Below are 26,352 nucleotides of genomic sequence, written 5' to 3'. Positions count from 1 at the left end.
TTTTGTTTGATTGTTTGTGGATGTCCACATTACCAAACAACACCAATTAGGACCGATCCCTGGGATCTTTCTCTAGTAAAATCATTATAAACAGCCCAATTTTCTTTGGAAGTACAACAGTTCGGTTTTGGGGTAGTTCATGATTTTTTGTAACTTTTGAAAACATTACTCTAATATGTATACATTCCTGAAATAGCTATAAAGACACATTTAATTATTGCTTATGAAATTCTAACACAGTACCCAAATAATATGGTCTGATAAATAAAGTGGAAACAGAAAAGCCAGACCCTTTACTTCTTCCTTCTGGGGTAAAAGAGTTTTAACCTAAAAGAGCTTTTGTGCGCGCGCGCCTGTGTCACTGCTCATAGATAAAATACCTGTTTTGCCTTCTCACTGCAGCAGTGGAAATATTTGCTGTAAGATTGTCTGTGAGTGTGAGAAGTGAACTGTCCCCATGATGTTGCTTCAGAGTAACAATAGAAAACTGAATTGGCTACTTTTGTATTTGGACTGCAGTCAACAAGAGAGAATACAAAATATAGGTCAACTATGTTCCTAAATTTCTCACTGTCACAAGGCTGAAACTCTTGATGTGCTCTGATTGGGTTAGCCAAGGCTGGAGAGCTTCTGCCTTCAGAACTGCATTCACCAGGGTCTTCAGACGAAGCCTCAGCCTTTTATCATATAAACATATACCTAAAATTTGACATTTCTTAATTAAATTCTGCCTATTAAATCACTCTATAAACAATCTGTTAAAAGTGCCTTATAGTATTTATGGATCATTATTGCTTTCTTTTTTTCATTGAAAAGTTAGTATGTTGTCTGAATTTTACAAAGAAAAACAATTCCTGTTAAAAAATATCAGAGCTCTTGGCAACTTGCAATTCTGAACTACCTGCCAATCAGCAAACAATATCAAAATATCACTGGTTTAACAGAACAAAATGACACAGCCAGGATACCAAAGCCATGAAGGACAGACTTATATCCTCAACTATGTGCGTAGTTTTGTTTTCCTTTAAGTTTGAGATTCTTTCAAAGGTACCCAGTGTAGTAACGTGTCATAAATTTAACACTAAAAAGGTCCAAAGCTACAAATAATGTTCTAAAACAAAGTCCTTATGCAGAAGTAACACAGATGGTTCTGGAAAAGAATAGTCTGAAATCACATATTTAAGGAAAATATTTCATTGATTTTAACAATAAGATCATGATTTTATTTGACAAATATATTCTTTCTTAAATTCTTTATGTACATTTTAAAAAGTCTATAAGATAAAAAGGAGGTTCGAGAGCTCAAGGTGTTGAGATGTTTTTCAGGTAGTACTTTGTTAATTGTCTCTGCTGTGTTCCTGGCCACCAGTGGTGGATCCTAAATTCCCTTTTTGTATATTCTGGTGGCACTTAGGAGTTCAAGTCTGTAGGTGCTTCTAAAATCTTCTCTTTATTGTAGGAGGGACCCAGTATATCAACTGTCTTCTAGCAGCATTCTATGCATATACTGAAGGCCAGAACTGTTCTGCAGTCTTATGCCTCATTCGAGGGAGGCCGATGCGTCACACTTGGATGCCTGTTCCATGTAAGTGCAGCATTTGTGCCCGCATAGTCTGGATACTGCTCATGATCTTCTTCTGATGGCCAACCAGAGTGATCCCCAAACTCATCACATCACTGAAAAAGACAAGGGCATGCTTATCAGATGCATTACAGAGAACATCATGTTCTATGTGTTTATCGATGGTCACTCACACTATCTGTGCCTTTAGGCTGACAGGGACTAGCAGTACTATTAGGTGATACAATCTTCCTCCTATGAAGATCATACACTGACTTGATTGGACAGTCTCATTTGGAAAAACAAAACTGGATGAACAGGCTATCTCTTAATTTACCATACTGTTGCTGTTTAACTCATCGGAAAATTTATATGACCCATGTTTCAACCTTAAAATGTTATTCCAAATTTAAAAGGTAACAAAATGTTACTTGAAACTGAAAACATTGGACATTTTAAAACATATAACTGGGAAAAAATGGGATGTTGTAATAATGGAAATGGTTTTTAGAACCCAGGAGAAGGTTCCGTAAGTCAGAGTCACACAACAAAGTGTAGTGAGCCGGAAGCTGTGATCCTGCGCATGTATTCCTAGCTGCACAATTGCATTTCCTCAAGTCAGTAGCAAGAATAAGGCTGATGCATATGTGGACAATGCTACAGTGACAGCTTAAATGTGGAACAAGTTAACAAGAACTTTTATAATAGCCACAATAGTCTTTTCTAATAGCACAAGAGTTGAGCTTAGATACTTCCAAGTACCAGAAACATTGCAATGATGTAATACATGTATTACATGGCAGGTTCTTTCGAAAGCCCAGAATGACAGAGATAAAGATTACTTTGGAAGTCTAGGTATAAGCATGCCAACTTTATGTATTGCTTGCTAGAAGAAAATGGAAGGGAATAGTGTGCAAATGTTTAAGTTCACGTGTATGCCATTTTTTGATGTATTACAGAAATAATATTTGGTTGCTAGGCTGAGGGGGCTTCAAGAGAATTTTAAAGACTGTTTAATCAGTGCTAAACTAGTAAGGAAAACAGGTCTTTTGAGTTCAAATTCATAGTCGTTTTAAAGATGACTGCAGAAACATTCTTCATGAATAGGAATTTGTATTATACAGTGGTTAATGAGGAGGAAGTCCCAGTGTGCAGACTCCAGAATGCTGGCCACGGAGACAAATTAGATAGAATATTTAAATTTCCTAACCTTTAGCTTTATCATTTACACAATTAACATGTGACTATTGATTTCACAAAATGTCTAATAGGTTGTTTACCAAAACTATACTTAAAAGCACCATTGTCACAGAAGCATTTTTTTTTTAAATGCTCCCTCCCTGAATTTGCGATCTACAGACTTGTACGCTAAAGAAAACAACACAGCATATGAACCATGGATTGTACTCGATCAATTATTAAATATAATTTAATAAATATAAACTTACTCGATAGTCATCCTGGCTACTGACTCAAGTGAGTTATAACCCGCGGCTGTGAAGTTGTCCTTATACCTTTCCATTTTAATAGCTTGCAACCATTCTCCAACTGAACAGAAGGCAGTGAAGTCAGGAGTGCTCTGGTCCAGAAGAGGGCTTATGGGTCTAGGTCAAAGTAAAATACAGCAATAAAAAAAATATTCTCAGACAAGGAGAACATAATAGGAAATAGAGTAAGATTCCAAATACAGTAAGAACCAAAACCCAAATGTAGTAAATTATCCAGAAACTACAAATGCCTGAATTTAAGTTCTTATGATAAGAGTGTTCACTGGCTTGTGCCTTCTATATGCTCAGAAACACTATATAGAGGATGATGCTTGGAAAAGTGATGCTTGTTTACTGGCTTTTTACAAGGAGAAGAGAGTAAAAGTTAAAGAGATATGGCTGTATCCTAACTCATGCAGGCCACCGGGGTGCTATTCAGAGCATTAAAAAAAAATCTCTGTTTTCATGGCATACTGGGAGTCCCATGGAGATAACAGACCCCAGTGAGTGCAGCCCACAGTGGCAGGCTTTTCTGCAGCAGTAGCTGAAAAACCACTGCTGTGTCCTGCGCTAGGAGCGAAGGGACTGTTCTTAATGGGCATCCTGCACAGCATATGCTGAGCTACATTTTATAATTCCTAACTCCACAGGAGTGTTTATCAGATAACAAAGGAAAACAATAAGTTACGTTATACAGCAAAGCTAGTGCCACATAATTAAATGCTAGATAGCAATGATGCAGTCCTGAAAGCAATGTGTGTCTACCTGGTCACAAAGACCCAGCCAGCCCTTTCTGACAGAGACATCTGATGTTCTCAGAAGTCCTAAAAAAAGAGAAGTTTAACAACATCGAATAAATTTTGATAAATACTAAGTAAGGTAAACAATCTAAAAAGGGGTGGGGGAGCCAATACAGCTTTGGAAACATAGCATTATGGGATAGATTTATGGTTGCACACAGAAGCCAGTTTGCTATTGGGGAAAGGGTGAGGAGGTAAATGGTGTATGTGGATATTTTAATTTCATTCAGTTCCATCTCACTGGAGATTTCTTACCTACTACAAGTTCCCAGGGGCGTTTTCAGACTACTTGGGTTTCGAATCATTTTGTCTAGAATTCCGACTATCTGCTCAAACTTTGGCCTCTCCGCCCGGTCCTTCTGCCAACAATCCAGCATTAGCTGGTGAAGACCAGCAGGGCAGTCCATAGGTGCTGGTAAACGATAACCTTCTTCTATTGCTTTAATGACCTGACAGCCAAAAGGACATTGAAAACCATTACCAACTGAGCTTCAATGACAATGAAACGAACTACTTGGAAGGCAAAACGATTTATCCAGATATGAGTGAGACGTATTGCTTACAAAGACTTCTTTATTTTTTTTTCCAAAACATTCATGAATATATTAAGCATGTTATTATGGGGTCCAGGAGGCACAGGATATGATGACATTTCCTAGTCAATTCAGCAATAGGGAACAGCAATTAAACTCACACGGGGAGCGAGCAAGAGATGGAAATATTTTTAATGCCACCCCAGAGGTTTTCAAAAGGGGACATGTTATGGAACTCTCTTGGCCAAATATAGTTGTACGAATACACATGAGCATAGAAGTAATGTGTAACGAAAGGGGAAAAGGAAATTGAGTTACTGAAAGTAAGCCAAAGAGTTTCACTTTTTGATGAGAGCAAATGACACTCTTTAAACAAGAGAGCTCAGGATGTGAATGTGGCACGCCAGACCCTCCTATTAGACACACTGTTCTTTCAACTCCTGAGGAGGCTTCTATTCTGAGGAATGTGATGCAAGTGTGTGCTGGATGCGGTTGGCTCTGGTGCACGTAGTGTGGCTGGATTCCTTCCTGTCTCCACACTGACCTACCTGACAAGCCTAGAGAAAGCTTCATGGTAGAAAAACGAGATGGGTTTTAGTCAAGGCTTAATGATTCATAGTCCTACTTCAAAATGTTTTACCGTAGATAATTTATAGAAAGGTAACTGCCAGGGTAATTATTTGTATCAATTTTGAATATTAATTACACACATATAATAGGTTTGCACGAACATTTCTTTAGAGATATGTTAATTATCACCAATGCTCTTAATTATAGAAAGAGAAAAAAAGAATCTTAAAAATCTGAAACTATTATTAATCTGAGCAGGACGGGGAAGACAATAGGAAGATAAGCAATACATAAATAATGGCTTAAAAACCAAATAAAATATTTCTCAAGAAGAAATATAAACCCTTGACACTAACTATCATGATAGTAATAAAAATGTAAGAAAAGTCAGTGGGTGTAAGTTCAGATGTTTGTAGATTGTTGTTAGGAATTATGATGATTTAGTTAATTGTAGTTGTAAAACCGTAACTTAGTTGTATAACAGAGACCACTACACAAAACCATAAACAATCAGAATGCAGAACTGTAGAGCCTAATCACAAAGGGTACATGTACAAGACCTCCTCCACCTAAAACTCAGAGCTCACTGTGGAAGAGGGGTAAGAAAGATTGAGAGAGAAAGAGAAGAACAGGGAGTAGGCACTGACACTGTGTCTTCTAGCAATGGATGTAGATATCCACATAAGTTTCACCAACATGATCACTCAGCCAGGAACTGAACAAGGATGACACCAGTGAGCCAACGTAGAGGAGAAAAGTCCATGAGTCCTCAACTCTACACTAAGAACTATATGCAACTTAGGCAAGATAAAATAGGAAAAGCAGGTTTCCCCAGCGAAGAGCACTCCCGTTGGCTGTCTAGTGCTAAACTGTTAGCCCTGAAAACATACAGACAAGTAAAATTATATGGACCCAACTGATTACATTTAGGAGCATGCACACACACACACACACACACACACACACACACACACACACTTTATAAATATATGCATATGCTTGTAATAACAACTGATTAAAAGCAGAGGCCATAAAATTAAAAAAGAGCTTGGATATATATGTGATGAAAGAAAAGGGAAGGGAGGAATCTTGTAAATATGTTACAATCTCAGAAAACTTTTTGGAAAAGGAACTACATAAAACTAACCTGGAGTTTTTGAAGAAAAAACGCAGATATAGTGAAAGAACTGACATTATTAAATGTTAATGACTTTGGTATTTTTAGGGACACTTGTAAACATGATATATGTTCTCTTGCAGGAATATCACACGAAAACATATGTAAGATGGAGGGTGACACAGATCAGATAAAGAGCACTAACTCTTTTAGGAGAAAAATAGATTATAAACATGGAAAACAAAGATGAATCCATTTTGCACTTTAAGAGATACATGTGTGCATACAGTATAATGTAGAAAGGTAAATAAATGTAATAAAGTGTTAACTATAAAATCCTAGTGCCAAATCTTTTCAGATTGTACAGATATTTGTACTGTGCTACATTACTAGAAATCTCAGCCCACAGGCTTTATGGGTATATCACAATCAAGTTTAAAACTGAATGCATCTTACTGCCTTCAATCTTTTTCTGTTTCATCCAATGTAACTTAGAGTTATTCTGGCCAAAAACCTGAGAATGGTACAGAGTTCTCTTTTGTATGCATAGGCAACTAGTAACCACTTTTTCATGTTTCTATATCCTGAAAAATATAATCCTGAAGCAATTTCTATACATCTTGTCAATTAGAGTTTTCGTCTCAGGGTAAATGTCTTCACCAAGCTTCTACAAGTACTGTTTATTTCTGAACAATTAAAAGGGGAAACATTAACCAGTGATGATTTTAGGTATTAATAGAAGTTATATGATTACTGTTCATCTCCAAACTGCAAGCATATATCACTGAAAGCATTCCCTCCCAGTACATCTTTATCATGGTATTTATCCCATGGACAAACATACATAAATGGTAACTTAATAAAGATTGCACATATGTATGTGTATTGCAAATATTTGTACATAGACACATATAATCATTCCGAAAAGTTTTCTCTATGTTTTATTTTATGTGTATGGGTACACATACATGTTTGTATGAGTAGCATCCTGTATGCCTAACACCTACAGAGGTGAGAAGAGAGTGGATCCCCTGGAACTGAACATATATACAGACGTGTGACTGTTTCTTAGAATTGAACCCAGATCCTCTGAAAAAAGCATTAAGTGCAATTGCCTTAGAAGAATAATGCAGGAAGAACTACATTTCTATTTTTCCTTTTGTTCAAAATCATCTTTTAAAATACGTTTATTTTATGATCATTCTGGCACTGTATTCTTCAAGAGGGCTCCAAGCTTTCAAAATGTCATTTAGGATTCTGGAGCTTAGAATCCCATGTATTTTTAGAACTCTGGGCCAATAAAGCAAGTTCTACTAATACCTTACGGAAAGAAAAGGGCTAGTGAACTTTTGTAGGCATCCCATTGCCTTCTAGACATTTGTGAAGCCTACTAATAAAAATTACCTACCACAGTGGGAAAAAAATTCTTCTGACTGCTTAAAGATTAGTGGGCTACACATTCACACCGTTGACACCAAGGTACAAATCTTCAGCAGATTTTAGCATGAGACCTCAGTTTAGACCCAGAAGTTGCCAGTGACAACTCTGGTAATGGTTTTCCATTTAGATAATCTTGGCAAAAGTCAAGTTTTATTCTTTGGTGATAAATTGGTCAACAAACTTGTACCTTGTTGAAAACTGAGGTTCAACATTGGGTAGTTTGTTGTTGTTGTTAGCTTACCAGAGAAACAACTAAAAGTTAAATGCACAACTAACAATTACAGTAAATATTTATCATATTTTCTCAATATGATTAATATGGCTTTGAAATGGGATTATCTTGATTGCTATAGAAGCAATATTAAGCAAATACTATTAGTATAGTGATGTTAGAGATGAAGAGCTTTCACTACATAAGAAGTTTTCAAATCTCATAGTTATTAGGTATGATGGTTTGTATATGCTGGGGCCATGTAGATTGCTGTCTCTAAGCAGGTGAAGGTAGGTGAAAGATAAAGACAGAGCCTGTGATTGAGCAGTGGGAAAGGAAGGCAGGCTGAGAGCTTTAGAGATAGTACAGAGAGACAGAGAGAGAGAGAGATGGAATTGAGGAGACAAGATGGATCCCATAGGAGAGGAAGACGAACTGGATCCACATGGCTTGAAATACCCGTGGGTAGCTATGGAGTTCATAGAAGAACACTGAATAATACAGGGCATTTTGTCCATTCTATGTGAGCAGTTTGCATTACTATCAATTGAGTTTTGAGTTCTTTGTGTGGGCATTTTGTGGGTTGAGAATTTGCTGTTATAAATATGACTGATAAGTTACAAGCCTCTGAAGTTTTGATTTTACTCAGAGGGACTTGTGACAGGGACATGTCTCAGAAGATATAAACAGTTCGATGCAGGAAACAGGAAAGATGGTGGCTTGCAGCTACCAATGGGGGATAGGAGATCTTGGTTGCTGGAGTGTAGTGGACATTAATGTGGATTGTTTTTTAAATAATTACATGCAACAGGGCCAGGAAGAGGTACTATTAGGAAATGTGGCCATGTTGGAGTAAGTTTATCACTGTGGACGTGGGCTAAAACCCTCACTCTAGCTGCCTGGAACTCAGTCTTCCACTAGCAGCCTTCAGATGAAGATGTAGAACTTTCAGCTTCACCTGCACCATACCTGCCTGGATGCTGCCATGCTCTGCCCTTGACGATAATGGACTGAACCTATAAGCCAGCCCAAATTAAAAGTTTTTGTAAGAGTTGCCTTGGTCATGGTATCTGTTCACAGCTGTAAAACCCTATCTAAGACATTAGGGAATTGGATGTAGTTGATCTGACCATGCAGCTATAAACTATTTTATATTTCCAATTAGGAAACTAAGAAGTGGGGTTTTTGTGTGTTTTGCCCAAGTATTTACACATTCTTAGAAACAAGAAAACATACATATTAAGTGACCTATATATGTGCGTTTACTCTAAACATATTTTCTGAACTTACCAGAAACATGTTGGTTTTGCCTGCACTGATCTATTTCTCACTCTTGTCACAGAGACAAACTCTTTGGTCTACACTGTTAATATGATTTAGATATAAAATTTACCACTATAATGTCCCCTTATTACTACTGTAGGGGCATCAAAGTTAAGAAAGAAAAATAACATAGGCCTGTTGGTGACAGGCCTGATTAACTCAAAAAGGAACAGCGCATGACTGGCTCCAGAGTTTGCTCAACGCTAAGTTGTACTTCTGATAACCTGACCCAGACTGCTGCATGCTACTAAACATGCTGAACTCCACTCTTTGGGATATTGTTAAAAACTACAAAAAGAAATTGCAGTTTTGTTTCCATCTTAATATGAATAAAAATAAAGCCATACAATCAGGGTCAACTTTTAAAAGATAAACAGTGATGGTTCATAACTTACCTCTAAATAAATTTAGGCATAGACATATTATCTTTTAAAAGAGCTTTTCTTTTCTTTTCTCTTCTCTCCTCTCCTCCTTCTGTCCCTCCCCCCCCCCCCCGGCTCTCTCTCTCTCTGTCTCTCTCTTCATTCTATGTATAGGAGTGTATGCCTGTATGTATCAATGTACAGATTTATCCATGGAAATCAGAAGAGGGTGTCAGCACCCTGAGACTTCAGTAAGAAGTTTTATGAGTAGTTTCTCTAACTGAACCTGAGTTCTCTAAAAGAGCAGCAAAACTCTGGTTCTCTGAGGCACTGCTGAAAGTTCTTGAGTAACCTCTTAACTGATGAAATTGAGAAATCATCTTTATGGAAGCTCATTATTTTTAAATCACACGTCCAACCACGTACAAGTAAAAGGGATGATTTATCTACCTTGTGCTATGATTTCAGTTAAAAACAAAATAAAACAAGAAAACACTTTCTCAAGTACTACTAACAGAAAATGGCTATATAGAAATATTGAAATATCATCACTTGAAAATACATCTTTCACTTTGAACAATGCAGAATACATCCAATTAAAAGGCAGTTGTTACGAAGGCCAAGGGAATGCTTTAAAAATTTCAGTTATCCTACTGCTTGATTGCTTGCAAACACGTAAAGGTTTCTTTTCTTTGAAAGGCCACTAAATAAAACAAATAACTGTCCATACCCCTTTCTAACAGTCAAACGTTGGGAATTTACTGGAAAAGCTTCCTGCCATATTGCACTATTATACTTCTTCCACTGCGGTTAAAACTAAAGGGAGTTATAGTTCTTTAAAGGTAAATAAGTGGCCGACTTCTTTGTGACCTACCCTTTCCATATCTCCTTGTGGTGAGTGTAGACGCTTCGGCTCAAACCACATTTGGACTAGATTTTTGACGATTTGTGTAGGAATACAGCCACAAATTTGCATCAAGTTCTCATGGTATCTTATGAGAAGTCTTTTAGAATCCAGTGCATTTGAAATTTGAGGCCTTTCAAAAATACCCCACAGATGCCTATTTGCTAACTGTAAGCAATGCTAATGAATCAGTTCACTTAATAAATCTACCCAGAGGGCTGTGAATGTAACTCAGTGGTAGGGCACTTGCATATATGAAAAGATATGATTAGAACAACCACGTCCAAAAACACAATATGTTCCCTTACACGGCAAAGCCCTTAATGTGGCAGGGAATCCATAGATCTATCCACTGGCTATAAACTCTGGCCAGACTCCAAAAGAAAATCTTTTCTCTTGAAAAAAATAAAAATAAAAGAAAGAAACAAATTTTATCTCTATTTCAACATTCAACTGAAAATGTGCCATAATTCCTTAAATTATATATTAATGCTTTACTGTAAGACAAAGAATGCTTCAATAGAAAAATTATTATACATTTCTCTTTATAAGCTCACTACATAGATAATCTTTTGTACTATAAAAACCCCATGTCCAAACTGAATTCAGACCATCATAATTAAAAAGTTAGAAGGTTGGAGCTAAACACTGAAATCACAACTAACCACACTCCCACACTCCAAAGAGAATGCTATTTGGTCAACACAAATATTTTTTTTTTGTTATAACAATTCGTTGTGACGTTCATTTTAAGGAAAAACAAATAAACCCACAAACAAACAAGGTCATTTCCAAACTTAAAAGTATACATTTTTTCCCTCCTCAATCATTTCTACTATGTTTAGAAGTTAAGTAAACTTTTCATTTTAGTCATCTGACATTGCTGTCAGTCCGTTTAGGCTTGAAACTGGTATGAGAGGAAAGGTGTCAGAAGAGATGAAACTCTATAGAGTGTCTGGGGATGTAAATCTTCCCTTTCTTTACCCCAAGGATTTGTTTGCCACATTTTGACAGTCTATGGAATCTTCGACATTGAAACCTGTCAAATATTAGCAACTCTGCCTCTGCCAGAAGGAAGCGTCATTTAGATTCTTGTCTTTTAAACACTAAAAACAAAGCAAAACCAGGAAAGTTGTATTGCTCAATTCAAAAATACCAAGAACTGTACGTGATTAAAAAAAAAATCCCTCTTCTCAAGCATATGGCTTTTGCTTAATCTGAAGCATCCCAAAGCACCCCATGTACAGCATACGTCTTTAAAAGCCAAAGGAACTTGTTAGGCAACCGAATCATAAACAAAGACACCAGTCTGTACCCGACAGTTAGCTGTAGCTGATTGCTGTCTTTGCCTTTGTCTTTATCAATTCAAGAAGTACAAATCTACCTCATTTACTACTAGCATTCTTCTACATGGCACGGAAGACCATCCTGCTCTGCTATTTTGGTTTTGTCCAATTTTTGAAGAGGTTCCCTTTGTACCCTTATCACCATTAAGAAGAAAAAAAAATCAGTTTCAGCATCCTATTGTACCAAATGAAGTAAACAAACAAAAAGAAAGTAAAAAAAAAAAAAAAGCCCTCCTATTCATGATTAAAAACCCTCATAATCATTCTAAGTGAAAAAAGAAAACTCTCATACTCATGATAATTATTAACATCGTTGGTACTGATAATGACAGGAAGCTAGCACACTCTATTTTTATATATCTAAAACAATGTGCCCTTAGTGAACCACTAACGCTGTTACACGAGCAGTGGGTGGGAATGTATATGCCTTGTCTGCACAATGAATCACCTACATCTTGATTCGACATGTCCCAATAAGGTCGTTCTCCGTAAGACATCACTTCCCACATGACAATCCCATAGCTCCACACATCACTGGCTGAGGTGAATTTCCTGTACTGAATGGCTTCAGGTGCAGTCCACCTTACTGGAATTTTTCCACCCTGGTATATTTAAAAAAAAAAAAAGACATTGACATTTTAAGTATGCACAGTAGCTTATACATCATTCATGGGCAGACCATGAGCTATGTTAAATGTTGCTCCGTGGGTTGGCAGCCTAGCAGCATTAGGTCTGTGAACCTTGAACTTCTCTGTATTCAAAGTTACCAATCTTTCTATTAGGCACTCATTATGTGTTCATTTCTAAGGCAACTGTCCTTAATGGACCTTATGCGTGTCAGGGCGAGAGTCTAATGAATAGATAATGACAAATCAGACCACGTTGCCCGTAAACTGGAGTGAAAAATGTGGCATTTAAGTCAATTTTCACACGCTGTCCTTTTTAACTAATATCCTAAGAGTCATGAGTTAGCATCTTCAGGCTTTTGGCATCTGTATTTTAGCACCATTATATTTGCTTCTGTGATAAGATCCCAACAAGTAGGTATTGCATTTAACTGAATGATATTAGGAGAATATAAGCTCAGAGAGTGAAACACCAGGGTCAGATGCAACATTATTCTTCGCCCTTCATTTCTGGTTTTATGTGTAGACTGTAATAACAACACCAGTCTCCTCAAATGAAAGAAAGGGCTGGGGTCAATCTGCATGTCTCCTGGCGCTTAGTTTTACATTAAGCCATCCTGGCACGCTTGGCATAGTGTAAGTGTAAGAAGCATACTAATAGGTGTTTCCTTACAGTAGTTGTATAGACAGCTTCAGGATCATCCTCTATAACCCGGGACAGGCCGAAATCTGACACTTTACACACAAGATTGCTGTTGACAAGAATGTTGCGAGCTGCAAGGTCCCTGTGCACGTATCCCATATCCGCCAAGTACCGCATCCCAGCCGCAATCCCTCTCAGCATTCCCACCAGCTGAATGACTGTAAATTGCCCATCGTGTTTCTGTAGGATGACAAAATAGGATCCTGTTAATGGGACTTTAAAGGGCACAAAGGTCACCAGAAAAAAAGATGTATGCATGCTTGAAATTTACCATCGTATAACGGGAAGCGGTAATAAATTTTGTTGCATCATGTAGATGATTACTGGAAAAGCTAGCACATGTTGCTTTAGTTGATAGTCAACATGAAGGATCTGTGGGAATACCTAGCTATTTACATGTATTTGTTATTTTCATGATAACTGAAAATAATTGGCTGTTATAAACATCCATTTATTTGTAGGCTAAAATTCCAACAAAAGCTAGGAAATAGAATATCCAAAAATAAACTTTGATCTATGTCTCCTATATGCCAAAACATTGTATGTAAAAAAGAATGAACAGAACAAGGAATGAGCATGTATTATTTATTCTCCAAATACTAAAAGAGGAAACAGGTCAACTTCGGGTTTAGAATATTGAAAAATTAAAGACAGAAAATGATCAACAGTGGATGATTTTACTTTTCATTTTATTCCTTTGATTGTACTGCTACAGGGCCTGCATCAACACTCCACAACTGTGTGGAGAGACCTTTAAAGCTAAGCAGGTCATCACTCAGTTATCAAAGGACACAGAGAAGCAACTGGGAGGGCGTTGGTTTGACAATGTCTTTATTCCTGTTTCTTACTTCCGGTCAGTGGGTACTGTTTCTACCACAGTTACCAACATTAAGATATGTTCATGACTCTAAGCTAAAAATGTCATTGCAGATCACATAAAAAAGACGTAACAGCCTTACCCTTCCTACTTTGTTTTTCTATTTAGAAAAATCTTAATATGTCCGTATTTTGAGCAGACAAGTTTCCTACAGTAAAATTATGTTTGCTAATAATTTATAAAAACATCACACACCATCCACTAACAATTGCTTGCCATCTTGTAGTAGACATTTAAATCACAGAGCTTTGGTATGTCCTTAATACTTCAGGCAATGACATTAAAAACATTTTTTAAAAAGTATTCTCATTAACCTAATCTAAAATTTGTGGTTGTTTTCAAAGATAATTTTCTGACTTCGCACAGTTTACAGGTTTATATGTCACACATTGAGACACTTGGGCCCCGCTCAGGCCCAGTCCAGGTGCAGGGCAGAACAATGTGAGAACTCACCCTGAGAAATGCATCCAGGGCTCCATTCTCCATGAACTCTATTACGATCATGACAGGCTTCCCTAATGATAAAATAAACAAAAGGAGAAAATGCTATTTCACAAGCTATGCCCTATACCGACGAATTTCTCATCTTTTCACCCCGGAACCCCGTGGAGAAAGCTGAGGGGGTCAGAATTGGCAGTTTCTACTAGCACCCTAAGGTTGGGTAGACATGCAAGGCTGTGAAAGGTAGTTGCCCATGGCCACTCCCTGCCCTTCTCCTTTGTGAGCAACAACAACAACACAACTGAAACTTAACACAATGTAGAGGAGCTACAACACTTTTATAGCTTCTGAAGACAAATACAGACAGTAATCAGTCATCCTAGCCGTAAGATTCGTTCCTCAGATCTAATCCTCTGTTTTCCTTGATTGTGTTCTGACATAGCAGCAAAAATAACTGGTATTTTTTTGTTAGTTACACACCAGTAAAAATTAGTTAGAAATGTAATGTACTCAGAATTTGATTTTTAACTGTATAAGCAATGCTACTAGTTTTCAGCACATTAGTAAGTGAAGGATATCACCAGTGTCTACCTCTTGTAACAACCCCTTCCAAATGGACGACATTTGGGTGGTCAAACTGCCCCATGATGCTCGCTTCGCATAGAAAGTCCCTCCTTTGTTTTTCTGTGTAACCCACTTTCAGGGTTTTTATGGCCACTGCAACATCTCTTTTCCCTGGTAGTTTCAAACGACCACTGCAAACTTCTCCAAATTCTCCTGAAGTAAAAGAACAAGCAGGCATGTTTTAATTGCTGAAAGTAGTTCATGTTTTCAAAGAAAATGAAACTAAATACTTAAAATAAGTTTTAATCAATAAAGAGGTTTTTTTTTTCCCCTAAATGAAAACAAATGCATTCAAATTGATGGGAGATTTTTATTTTCCATATGCAATAAAGTCAGAAAAAAATTAAAACTGAAGACACACTTTTGTTCATTCATACACATTAAACCTTACTAAACTATCCGCTACATAGGCTTTTCAGTTGGATTAACACACAACGCTTTCTGAGTCAGCCTTTTGATTTGAAATATCTATTGACTAAAGCATTAGGGCAGTTTACCAAATTGTAACAATTGCTACTGCTTTTACAGTGTAAGGAACAATATATATTAAAGATTTTTAAAGTATGAAGTTTATATGCATTACATTTCCTAGATATAAGCACCTTTGGCTGAAAAAAATTAAATTTATAGTATTCAATGTAGTTAATTTATATATACATTTCTACATGAACAATGGTTAGTTGTTACAGATAAAAGAGAAAAACGACAGTTTTAAAGACAGGAATGTATATTATATCAAGTTTCATAAAAAACTCTGATGGTTAAAATTCTAGGCTATTCTTGACAAACAGCAAAAGATGACTATGAGTTAGCTAATGACACAGCATCCTAAGACCCCAATTGAAATCACATATATTCAGACTCCCTACTCCATCCTTTCAGTTTCTTTCTCTCTGTTTTTTAAAAGATTTCATAAATAAGTACAGCCTCATTGCTTCCAATAGTTGAGGTAAATGCAAGAGTTCTATACTTGAAGTATAATTATTTGGCTGTCATTATGATATATGACTTTCGATCTTGCCTAAATAGAACGGCTGAATAAGGAAGCTACAACAGCCTTACCTGCACCGATCACACGCTCAATTTTAATACAGGAGGCATCTAGCTCCTTGGCGAATTGATGGACAGCTCTATTTGGGTCCTCATAGGTTTCAGGGTCAATGTAGGTTTTGGTGCCTGGAAATTTAACTGTAATGATGTAAGAAAGCATGACTGTGATGAAGCAAAGCAGTTACTGTGCACTCAGCCCCGGAATGCCATTATGCAGAGTGCTCCTTGGAACAGTGACCTTGCTTCCACATCACCTCATTCACAGCAGTTTTAACAGACTACTCCCGTCTGCTGGCGTCTAGGTATTATCTGCAAGCTTCTCTAGGTAGCATAGGCTCCAACTCATAGGTTACTAACTGAATTGCTTTTCCAGTAAATCAACAAAAGACATCCACCGAAATTTCTGACGTGCCTGTGCCTATCGGACCGGAGGTTTTGATTAAACTCAGAGCCATCACAGCTTACTTCAAGCAACACCGAGGGGTGGAATGGACTTGGAGACACATTGATCAATCTATCCGTCAGTCAATCCATCAAATTAATACACCAGGGAAATGAGACATTTCGTTTACAGGTAGACCACTACACTGACAGCAATATTAAAAACATTTAGACATCTTACTTATTCTTTGATTTATTTTTAAAGACCAACCACTGTTGACATATACAAAAAATTGGTACAAGATATGAGGGACTTCTATCACAAAAATCAAAGAGAAATATTCAGAAGACATAGTTTTATATTCACCTTGAGGGTAATAGAGGTTGGATATACAAAGTGCAGGGTAAACTAGAAAATTTACAATATTCCTGGGATCTGTTACCAAGTATGACAGTGATTTGAAAGAGAAATGGTTTATATAAACTTTTCATTATAAGGCTTTGGAAGATCTTAGCTAATAGGAGGAGGTAGCCAGTATGCCTCACAAAAGGTAGTCAAAATTTTAAACAACATAGTATCATTTTAAAAGTTAAAATCTCTCAATGCACCCAGAAGCATGCAGGTAACAGATAAATGCTAAGTCAACTTTATATCAAATTCAATTACAATAAAGTATTCCAAATCTACTCATTTTGTTCAAGACAAAGATAGGTAGGCATATTTGGTCATATTAATGCAATGAAGAAAATTACACTATATCCTTAAAAATTCTTTATTATTTTTAACAAAGCCACCGAACAATCTTTCCATCAAATCGTACTCCTCCCCGAACAACGTCTTCGTATATTACACTGCAGCCTAACTGTGCTTATGGCATCACATTCAATCCAGATCAGATTTTAAAAAATAAACATAGAACAACAAAATAAGCAGAATGTATAAAGGAAAATGGGACTTAAAAATCTTGATTTATTCTGCTGTAGTTGATTGTTTATCCAAAATTGATTGTCTTAAACAGTTATTGTTGCAGTTTATAAAACTGACAGATGCTCATTTGTTACTAGAGCTGAACATGAAAAAAAAAACACAAGAAGGGAGGAGAGAGGGGATAGAAAGAGAAAAAAGAGGAGCACAGGGAGGAGGGGAAGAGAAAGAAAGGAAGAAAACAATAGGTTAACCTCCTAGGTTGGCAGGTAGTTGGAGAAAGAGCCATCTTCTCCCTTTTTAGTCTCTGTCTCTCTCTTTCATTTTTTCTTTCCTTTTGTTTTTGATAAGGAAGCTAGATTGGAAGTAGCCTTCTGCATCTCAAATGGGTCTCTGATGGTTCTTTATTCAAGCTGTCATAAAACATTTTGACAGGCCAAAGCTGTTTTGGCATAAAAACATGAAATACTACCCAGCTTGGATTCTAAGACATTGTTAGAAGAAACGGTAGGAGGAAACAAAATGCAAATTTGGATTTTTTCACTAAGCTCATCCATTGTATTTATATCTTAAACTGTGATACTGGGGGCTCTTGGGAGCCCAGGGCACCTGCTACAAATGACTGGGTATTCTGTTAAACTCAAAGTCCTGTAGAAATCAAATCTGGTTTCTCTGCATCTCCCTTGTCCTGAGGGAATAAAAAGACACCAGCATGTAGTGTAAATAGCTGGGTCTTTTAGATAAGGCCATAAAGTGGGATGCAGTGTCAGGTTCACACTGAATGACAGGATAGCTAAGTAAAGAGAATGAGTCAAAACTACACAGGATTCAATAGGACAGAGCAATCAAGCACACTCTACTTTCTCAGTATTCATGTAGAAAACTGTTTTAAATGAAAGGAGATATCTCCATAATGTCTGAATATCCCAGTCTATTGCTTTGTCCAACAGAAGAGAATAAGTGTGTGTATATGTTTTTATACCTCATTTCCATTTCTCATAACTGTTAAATATTTCAAAACCACCACAGATATTGTGCCAGGGAGATGGAAACTGCTCATATACAGCAAGTTCATCTCATCTATATAAATAAGTGAAACATTCATTATGAATGGCTCTGATTAAAAACTGGATGTAAAACATGAAAAAAAGGGAATGGCTTCAAACTATCAAAACTGAATGATGACACTTAAACATAAAGCTAGACCGCGAATTTTGCTCAAGTTCTGTTTCCATTTAAAATCTGCATCATTCTACACAGTGAAAGCAAATGACCTACACTATATTTGATTATTTGAGAATGTCTTATATAAATCCCTTAAATGACAGAACAGTGACATATTGATGGTGGTGATATTAAGCAATTGTACCAATAAGTTATCCACCTATGGCATGATGAATGATTCCAGTAATCTTTCCCAGGTCTTATAATTTTATTCTGTAGATGGTTTTCAATGCAAATACAGTCTTATGTACTCATACCCCAGTGGTTTCTTCTTTGTGTTGGGAAGTGTTAATGTTTTGTTTGTTTTTCTGTCCCAAAGGAGGCAAAAAGAGATGTACTGTTCCCCCCACTATAAACTGGCCATGGGATTCTCATTAATGATATTTTTTATAGGAACTCGTTGGCAAATTAGGCAAAGGTCCTGAGTGAGGAACAGAATCACATGGAGGCCAGAGACTCAAAGCATGTAAAGTTTAAACTGTATAGGATCTGGGATGACAACTTAAAGAGAATATACAGTTACACAGAGAAAGGCTTGGGACCTCCCAGAGCCTAGGAAGGGTTCAATAAAAGAGAGTACTTGAAGCCTAAGACTCATTCATGATAAAGTCCTCGCTCCTTTGACTAGTGTAGTTGTGAGCATGATCTTCTTGCTTGTGTTAAGATTCTACAGAACTTCCCATTCAGTCTGGACCACTGTTACCTAACACCATGTTTTTCAAAAGCAGAAGTCAAAATGACCGCTGCTCCAACAGATGCAAACAGTAAAATTTAGTGAAGAGTATTTTTAATTTGATTTACCCTTCAGTATGAGTGCTGTTTTTAAGAATTATGAGGACACTCTAAAATAATTTGACATTCCTGAATGCCATTTAGATACTCATCACTTTAGAATAGGGGCATTATAATATATTCTTTGATACTATAAGAATAACGAGGCCAATTAGAAAATAATTAGTCATTATATCATTTTAGGACCTTTATGCATAAGACATGTCATAAAAGGTAGAGCAATTAAAATAATAAATACAGTAAGATTTTATATTTTCATGGTTTAAAACTAGGAATAATCTGCTTGGTTTTGAATGTCATTAATTACAGAACTTAAATACTTTGATTCAGAGGCTTTTATTTTATCTGTAAAAGTATCAACATTTATTCTCCAGACCCTTATTTCCACTTGCCATTCATTTCGAAAGAATTCAGTAATGCAGATGTACTCCTATCTTCTTTGGATTGATAGGTTTCCTTCCGAATTGATTTCTAACATGAGCTGTTAAGAAGCAGGAAGCTCACATTCCTTAGGTAAGCATGAGAGGCCTGGAGACTAACATTATACTATTTATTTCCCATGACACCTCTCTGTGGTAATTCCTACTAGCTTCCTGTGCTCTGTGATTTTTGTGAGCATCAGTCTCTGGTTGGAAGATCGGGCCTATGGTAACTTACAGTGACATCCCTTACTAGAAAAGTGGGAAGTGCTGCATTTAATGGTTCACTACCATAGTGATGAGAACACCAGGGGCAGGGTTTGTGAAAGACAAAATCTGCGATGTGAAAGCAGCTGAATATTCTGAAGTAATTACATTTTGAGCTCATTGCAGAATTTCAAGGATGATGCATTAGGGATCTATTCATGCCAATAGGAACGATCATTATTTTGTTCGGATCTGGGTATAGTGAAAGAAAGAAAAGCCAAACACTTACAATGAAAGTAGAGTTCTTCATCCCCTTCTTGATCAGCCTTGCTATAGCCACAGTGCCTATGGGGACAAAAGTAAAGGTGTGGAACGTTTATAGGCAGATCTTTTCTCATAGATTAGACTGCAACATCAGGACCACTGCTATGTACCAACATGCTAGCTAGAGGTATAAATAAACCTAAATACACTATACCTACATTTGTGAACTACTTGACTATAACATGTCAACCTACGTGGTCAAAATATTCACAGAAAATGGAGTCTATGTGAAAAACCTGACAACAGGGAAGTTTTGTGGTATTAGATTTATCATTTAGTTTTCATTTTTATATTTTTATTGGAAAAACCTACAAATCTTAAATGGTTTTCACAAAAGTTGATAAAACAAAGCAGAAAGGGTAAATCTTTTCCTAGGTTTCTTCTGTATTTATTATGAAAATAATTGAAGGTAACTAATATCCGTTCACCTAATATTAATTGTAGCAATCATTCACTTTATACTGAAGGCAGTGATCAAATTCATAATGCACGTTGATTTGGGGGACAATAAAAGCAATGGACTGACCTTCAGTATATCTGTCATATTTGCTAACGACATTCTAATAGAATGAATGGTTGGCACTTTGGGAAGTCACCATATTTTACGTCCAATACTAGAAGAATCTTTGCTTTACCTTCTTCCAATGATGAAGCCAAACACCATGAACACCAAGATGATGGTCCCCGCTACAGCCACCACAGCAATGATGATGACAGGGTTCTGTTCACTGGAGACTGCTGTCGCTACAAACAGAAGACAGAGGCTCAGACCCATCACTGCTACGAGGTACATGAAAGGCTAAATATGAAGCAATTCAGATCCTTTAGTCTGACTTTCAAACGACTTCCTTTTAAGTAATAACATATACTTAAATAGTTATTTGTACATTTTAACGATGTGCAGAGATTAGACTGGAAATAGTATATTTATGATAAGAAATCCTTTCCAACTAGTTAAAACTATGTCACATTATTGAATTGTAGTCTTCCTTTACATACTAATGATTGTCCCAAGATCATTAACGAAAGTTCAGTCGGTCTCTACAGTCTCTCTGCCGATAAGTTCATGAGTCATCTCCTCTAGAGCAGCTTGTGACTCAGGACTTTTCCAGAAATATCTTTCAGCTCTGTAACAATTGTTATGTTTTATACACAGCACTGCATTTTCCTTACAAAGTTGGATGACAGATAGACAAAAACTATTACTAGAGACAATATCTAATGAGAATTTACATCCAATAATTACCCAGTTACAAATGTGGAACAGAGAGACTCTAATCAATATAATTTGCTGACTTCTAAAATAGTGAACAACTATAATCTTTCATACAAGGCTTGATGGAAAACATTACTCTTTCCTGTTGGTAGCAAGGGACTGGGTCTCTAGGGCTGAACATATTATATATGCAGAACAGCCTTGCCTCAGTCAGCTGCACCAACCCCTCCAAAGGTTTTGTCTGTTTTACCCATGCTGTCTCAACCTGAGAACTTATCTTTATGTCCCTACAGAGATAGCTATAGAACTATCTAGTCAGACAGTTTCTGAATGTGTGTATTAAACACTCTCTTTAATTTGTCACCTGGTGATCTGCCTCTGGAGAGAACAAAACAAAGGAAAGATTATTTCCTTAGTAAATCACCTTCAAGTTCCAAATGTTGAGTTACATTTAATAGGCACACGACTAAGAAAACACAACGTCTTAGCTGTGTTCTTTTCCTTCTTATTTATGTTTGCTTGTTTGTATCTCTAGCTTGCTTTTTACATACACAGAGAAGACGCAGAGTGAAATAACTCTCACTGGAAAGGAAACAATTATACACCCAAGTGTGGAAATGCTTTGTATGCAGGGGTCCCCAGGGGTCAATTCTCTGCTTGTCTAAGGCTCAGTTCTTCCCTTAGCTTTTCAGGCTGCACTCCAATGGAAACCCTGAGCTCAGCTGAGCAGTAGATCAACATCTATGAATGTTTATTCACATGTGGTTACTTAGTGTTGAACCTTAGTCTCTCGATGGTTGACCTGTAGTATTACTATTTTCATGTATGTCAAGGGTAGACCATCTCAGATGGAACTACTGAGGTCATAATCTGAAGACCATCTTTTAACAACTGCAAAACCAGCAAGTAGACTAAGTAGAAGGGAAACTTGAGATGTATGTGCAATGGGATAATCTGTTAATTTTAGTTGGAATAGTGTCTAAGTGATGACCTCTTCCAGGGAGAATCTTTCCTTTTGTCCTGCTTCTGAGCACATAGCATATCACCATTTCTTGAGCGGTAATAGTCCATTGTGACTTTTGATAGAGTGAAACACATGACCAGAATTCATAAACTTGGTCTACCTTTTCACTGAGCTTAGATAAAAGACACTTAAAATTCCTCAAATCATTGTGTTCACTTAATTCTTAGAGTAGCACATATGCTGGGTCAGCAAACCTCAAAGGGACTAGACTAGGCATCCCTTAGAGTCCTGGAGAACGCTCCAGGAAATCTGAAAGACCAACATTGTTTTTCCCATAGCATGACTTTATTACTGTTTATTTATAATTTCCTTTGCTTACAAATGCAGTTTAAAGTTTTTTTAGAAGCTCCACGACCTAATGACATCACCCTAATGGCTAAAGAGGGTGAGATTAATATGGTTTGTGTTAACATAAACACAACCTTTTGAGGGTTCCTCAATAAAAGGGTAAGTGTGCTTCTGAGAAAAAGGAATTATTGAGACTAGTTTGACTAAATAATGAGGCTTTTAGAAATGTCAAACTGTGCTCTCTCCACACCATTTTGTATGTGTAAATGTAATTTGGATACTACATTCCCAGTACTTAAGGAAGGGGGAGCACATCTGGAATAACACATGGATATACCAAGGAGAGATTTCTAGCACTGACCTCAGAGCACTGATTTATCCTGATTACCCAACCCACGTGGGTGTTATCTAGTCATTTCTTATTCATTGAGTGATTTCTATGCAACCAACACTACAGTGGGCACTGACAAGGCAAATTCTTCAATTTTACATTTTAATGGAAGAGGATATCAATAAAAATTACCATATGGTTTCTGATACAAAAAAATAAATCATTTTAACACTAATTTCACAGGACCACTCAGTATCTGACTTTTCACCTTAATTTAGAAGTATTAGTTACTTCCTTTTAAGTAATGAAAGGGATATTAATGAATATCCAAATTCAATAAATAAAGACTTTGTCTAAATTTACAATGTCAGGAAAGGATATAAATTCATTTTCAAAGCTTTCAAAGATAGAGAAGAAATAATAAAACTTGAAGTGTCTCATTAGACATTAGAAAGCAAAAGGTGATATTAGGAAATGTCAGTTAAAAATTATGGGAATCCACTTCAATACTAAGCAAATTTTCTTGGTTCAGCACGAAAATATATAGTTCAATTGTTTCAGTGGATGTTTGGGAGCTAGTATATATAGATATTCTTAATTTTGCTATTATGTATTACATAATAAATGATACTTATAAAACTAAATTGAATTCAACACATTGTACCACAGTATGGCAACTTTTTTCACCTGAGAATTTTACATGTGCAATTAGCTACAAATGACTGATAGTTCATATCCATCTAGTATACACGTTTTGTTATTCATTTTAAAATATAAGAATATCTTAAAGAAGACATTATGGCTAACAGAGTTGCCAAGCCTCAATTTATACAAAGCACATTTATCAGTTTATTCTATCATTTAAATGTTATAATATTTTCTGAAGTCAAAATAATTCTGGTCATAACTTTGCTACTTTACAAGCTTTTTTAAAACTAAAGAAAAGAAGTAATATGACGGTCTTCATACCCTTTTGTTTAAAATTTTAGAGGAATACTGGAATGACAAGGGTCAACATGAAAGAACCATGGGATAAACTTGGTGCCAAGCAGTAGTGCCAGGAGCAATCAAGAGCTCCCACATGTGGAAATACGCCACGCTTTTATGCCAACTGAAAAATGACCAGGGGCTGTGCTCACTGATCTCTAAGTACAGCCTGAGAAGAAACCCACATCTTAAGCTGTAACCGGGAATATGTGACATGTAACATAGCCATTGTAAAACATGAACAATTGATAAAGGGGCTTAAAACTCATTGATTATGTTCTACTATCAAGATGACTGCTGGGTTCCAAGATATTCATTTATATTTCATATATACTCCATATTCTCTAGTATAACTAAAATAATTCACAACACAATTAAATTAAAAAGAGTACATATAAAACAGACATGAGTTTTTGATATCTTTCTAAAGCTTTGGTGTTGGAGACCATTGCCAGAAGCACAGAGCCTTGATTAACCCAAAATCATGAGTAGTGTGCTATCAAGTCACTCTTTTAGGGTCTTTATGTGTACTTGAAACACATCATTTGAGTTACAACAAGGCCTATGTCAACACACAAACTGGATGGAACTTACACATGTTTCCTACTTTATTTTAAATAAATAAATACAGTATATATTTAAAAGACTGCTATAAAGTTTGAACATTGTTGAATAAAGAGATACTTATTAATTATCCCGATGAGTTGCCTTTATAAGGGAAACCATTACGTTCAGGTATATTCATTTTTAAATAAAAAATTATTTGTATGTCAAATCATCACCCTCAATACACAAAGGAAAAGGAACATCCCCCCCAAAAAATCCGAGAAACATTTATAAAGTGAAGAATCTGAACCAAATATGGTAATTACCTTCAAACATTTTACCTGAAGCTTCCTCCAGTGTTGCGACATCAAGCCTAGGGCTGTAATTTCCATAACCAGCCGCAGTGAACGCCCGGATCTGAAACACATACACTGTTCCCGGTTTCAGATTGTTAATGGAGGCTGAGGTGGACTTGGTTTTCAGTGTTGAGTATGTCCTTTCTCTTTGATCCTGCAATGATATTTACAGGATAAATTTATTTGGCAATTGATTCTTGCAATTGATTTCATGTTCTGCGTTGCTTTTGTTTAACCGGAGCTATACTGAACCTTCTGGAATACAGTAAGACTTTCTGAGATAAAATAAAATGCAATGAAAACATGCCTTTGTTGTATACAAAGGTTGTGGTTTGATATTATCTTAAATTTAACTTTATTTACTCACAACCAAAGGTAAATACCAAGGCTTGCAAAGTTCATTTAAAAATGCCATATATATGTATATATTATATATTTTATATACATTATGACATTTTTTATAAATTTATGAGATAAGCTCAAGAATTAATTACATGTGAAAATTCAAGCGCATAAAAACTTTTGAAAACAATATTTTACAAGAGTAACTGTTGAACTTTCATTTGGTGTGAATTTCTTAAGCTACTTATGAAGATACCTTGAAAAAGTTACATGTTTTTAAAGTCACCTTGTTTTATTTACCTTTACATTGATATGGAAATAAAACTCAGATTAACTTTATTTAGATGATTCATGATAGCCATTCGAATAACCATTTATAAAGAGGATCATGGATGTGTGTGTGTGTGTGTGTGTGTGTGTGTGTGTGTGTGTGTAATTATAGACAGTTGAAGTATATCTGAGCAGAGGTAGAGAGATTCACAGTCACTGAGCAACATTGCGCAGGTCCTGTGGCTTCACACAGCATAGCTTTGCTACTCCAATTCTGCGTTCCAATAACTGTCTATTTTACACATTACTGGCCCTAAATATATTCTGTTTCTTTCATGCAAATAAACCCCAGCCATTTGAATGCACTTATATGAGAGTAAAGATTTGGAAAAATTGCAGATTCCCAGTGAGAAAGTCTGCCGCATTGTACTGTAAAATGAGCTTTATTGACTTTACAATCTGCCAATTTCTGGAAAGACCATATCTATTAGGGATTATGGCGTAACAGATATAACAAAAGCAGCGTTCAAAACAATGATCCCCTTTAAGCACATTTGATGGCACAAGAAATGTACTTTTTGTTACAAAGCGGAGGCGTAAAAATGCAGCTGCGGTAAAGAAGAAACAAAGCCAGAATGAACATAGTAAGGCCCAGGATTTTAATGTAATCATGGACACTTCCCATGTCCTAAGCTGTCATTGCTTTTCCTCACCCGCTGTGTGATGTCACTGCCTTGAATTGTAC

At 36.4% G+C, this 26,352-nt stretch overlaps 1 protein-coding gene across 2 annotated transcripts in view; it reads right to left on the bottom strand.

The window, feature by feature from the left end:
- Window positions 1–782: 782 nt before the first annotated feature.
- EPHA7 (EPH receptor A7) overlaps window positions 783–26,352 on the bottom strand; it is a 150,190-nt gene continuing 124,620 nt past the window's right edge. Inside the window, exons 7-17 of one of the 2 annotated variants that reach the window (XM_080938611.1) lie at window positions 24,966–25,149; window positions 20,883–20,991; window positions 20,213–20,268; window positions 15,988–16,113; window positions 14,893–15,078; window positions 14,314–14,375; window positions 12,954–13,163; window positions 12,107–12,256; window positions 4,104–4,297; window positions 3,010–3,165; window positions 783–1,677 (exon numbers count right to left, since the gene is read on the bottom strand). In XM_080938611.1, the coding sequence (XP_080794737.1) occupies window positions 1,563–1,677; window positions 3,010–3,165; window positions 4,104–4,297; window positions 12,107–12,256; window positions 12,954–13,163; window positions 14,314–14,375; window positions 14,893–15,078; window positions 15,988–16,113; window positions 20,213–20,268; window positions 20,883–20,991; window positions 24,966–25,149 (1,548 nt within the window). In that variant the 3' untranslated portion in view covers window positions 783–1,562. The remainder of the gene's footprint in view (window positions 1,678–3,009; window positions 3,166–4,103; window positions 4,298–12,106; window positions 12,257–12,953; window positions 13,164–14,313; window positions 14,376–14,892; window positions 15,079–15,987; window positions 16,114–20,212; window positions 20,269–20,882; window positions 20,992–24,965; window positions 25,150–26,352) is intronic. The other variant, XM_080938612.1, reaches the window with a different exon arrangement.

This window comes from Micromys minutus, assembly GCF_963924665.1.
Source record: "Micromys minutus genome assembly, chromosome: 26".
Taxonomy (NCBI): domain Eukaryota; kingdom Metazoa; phylum Chordata; class Mammalia; order Rodentia; family Muridae; genus Micromys; species Micromys minutus.
The sequence above is the reverse complement of the archived record's forward strand: the minus strand, read 5'-3'. Positions and strand labels throughout refer to the sequence as shown.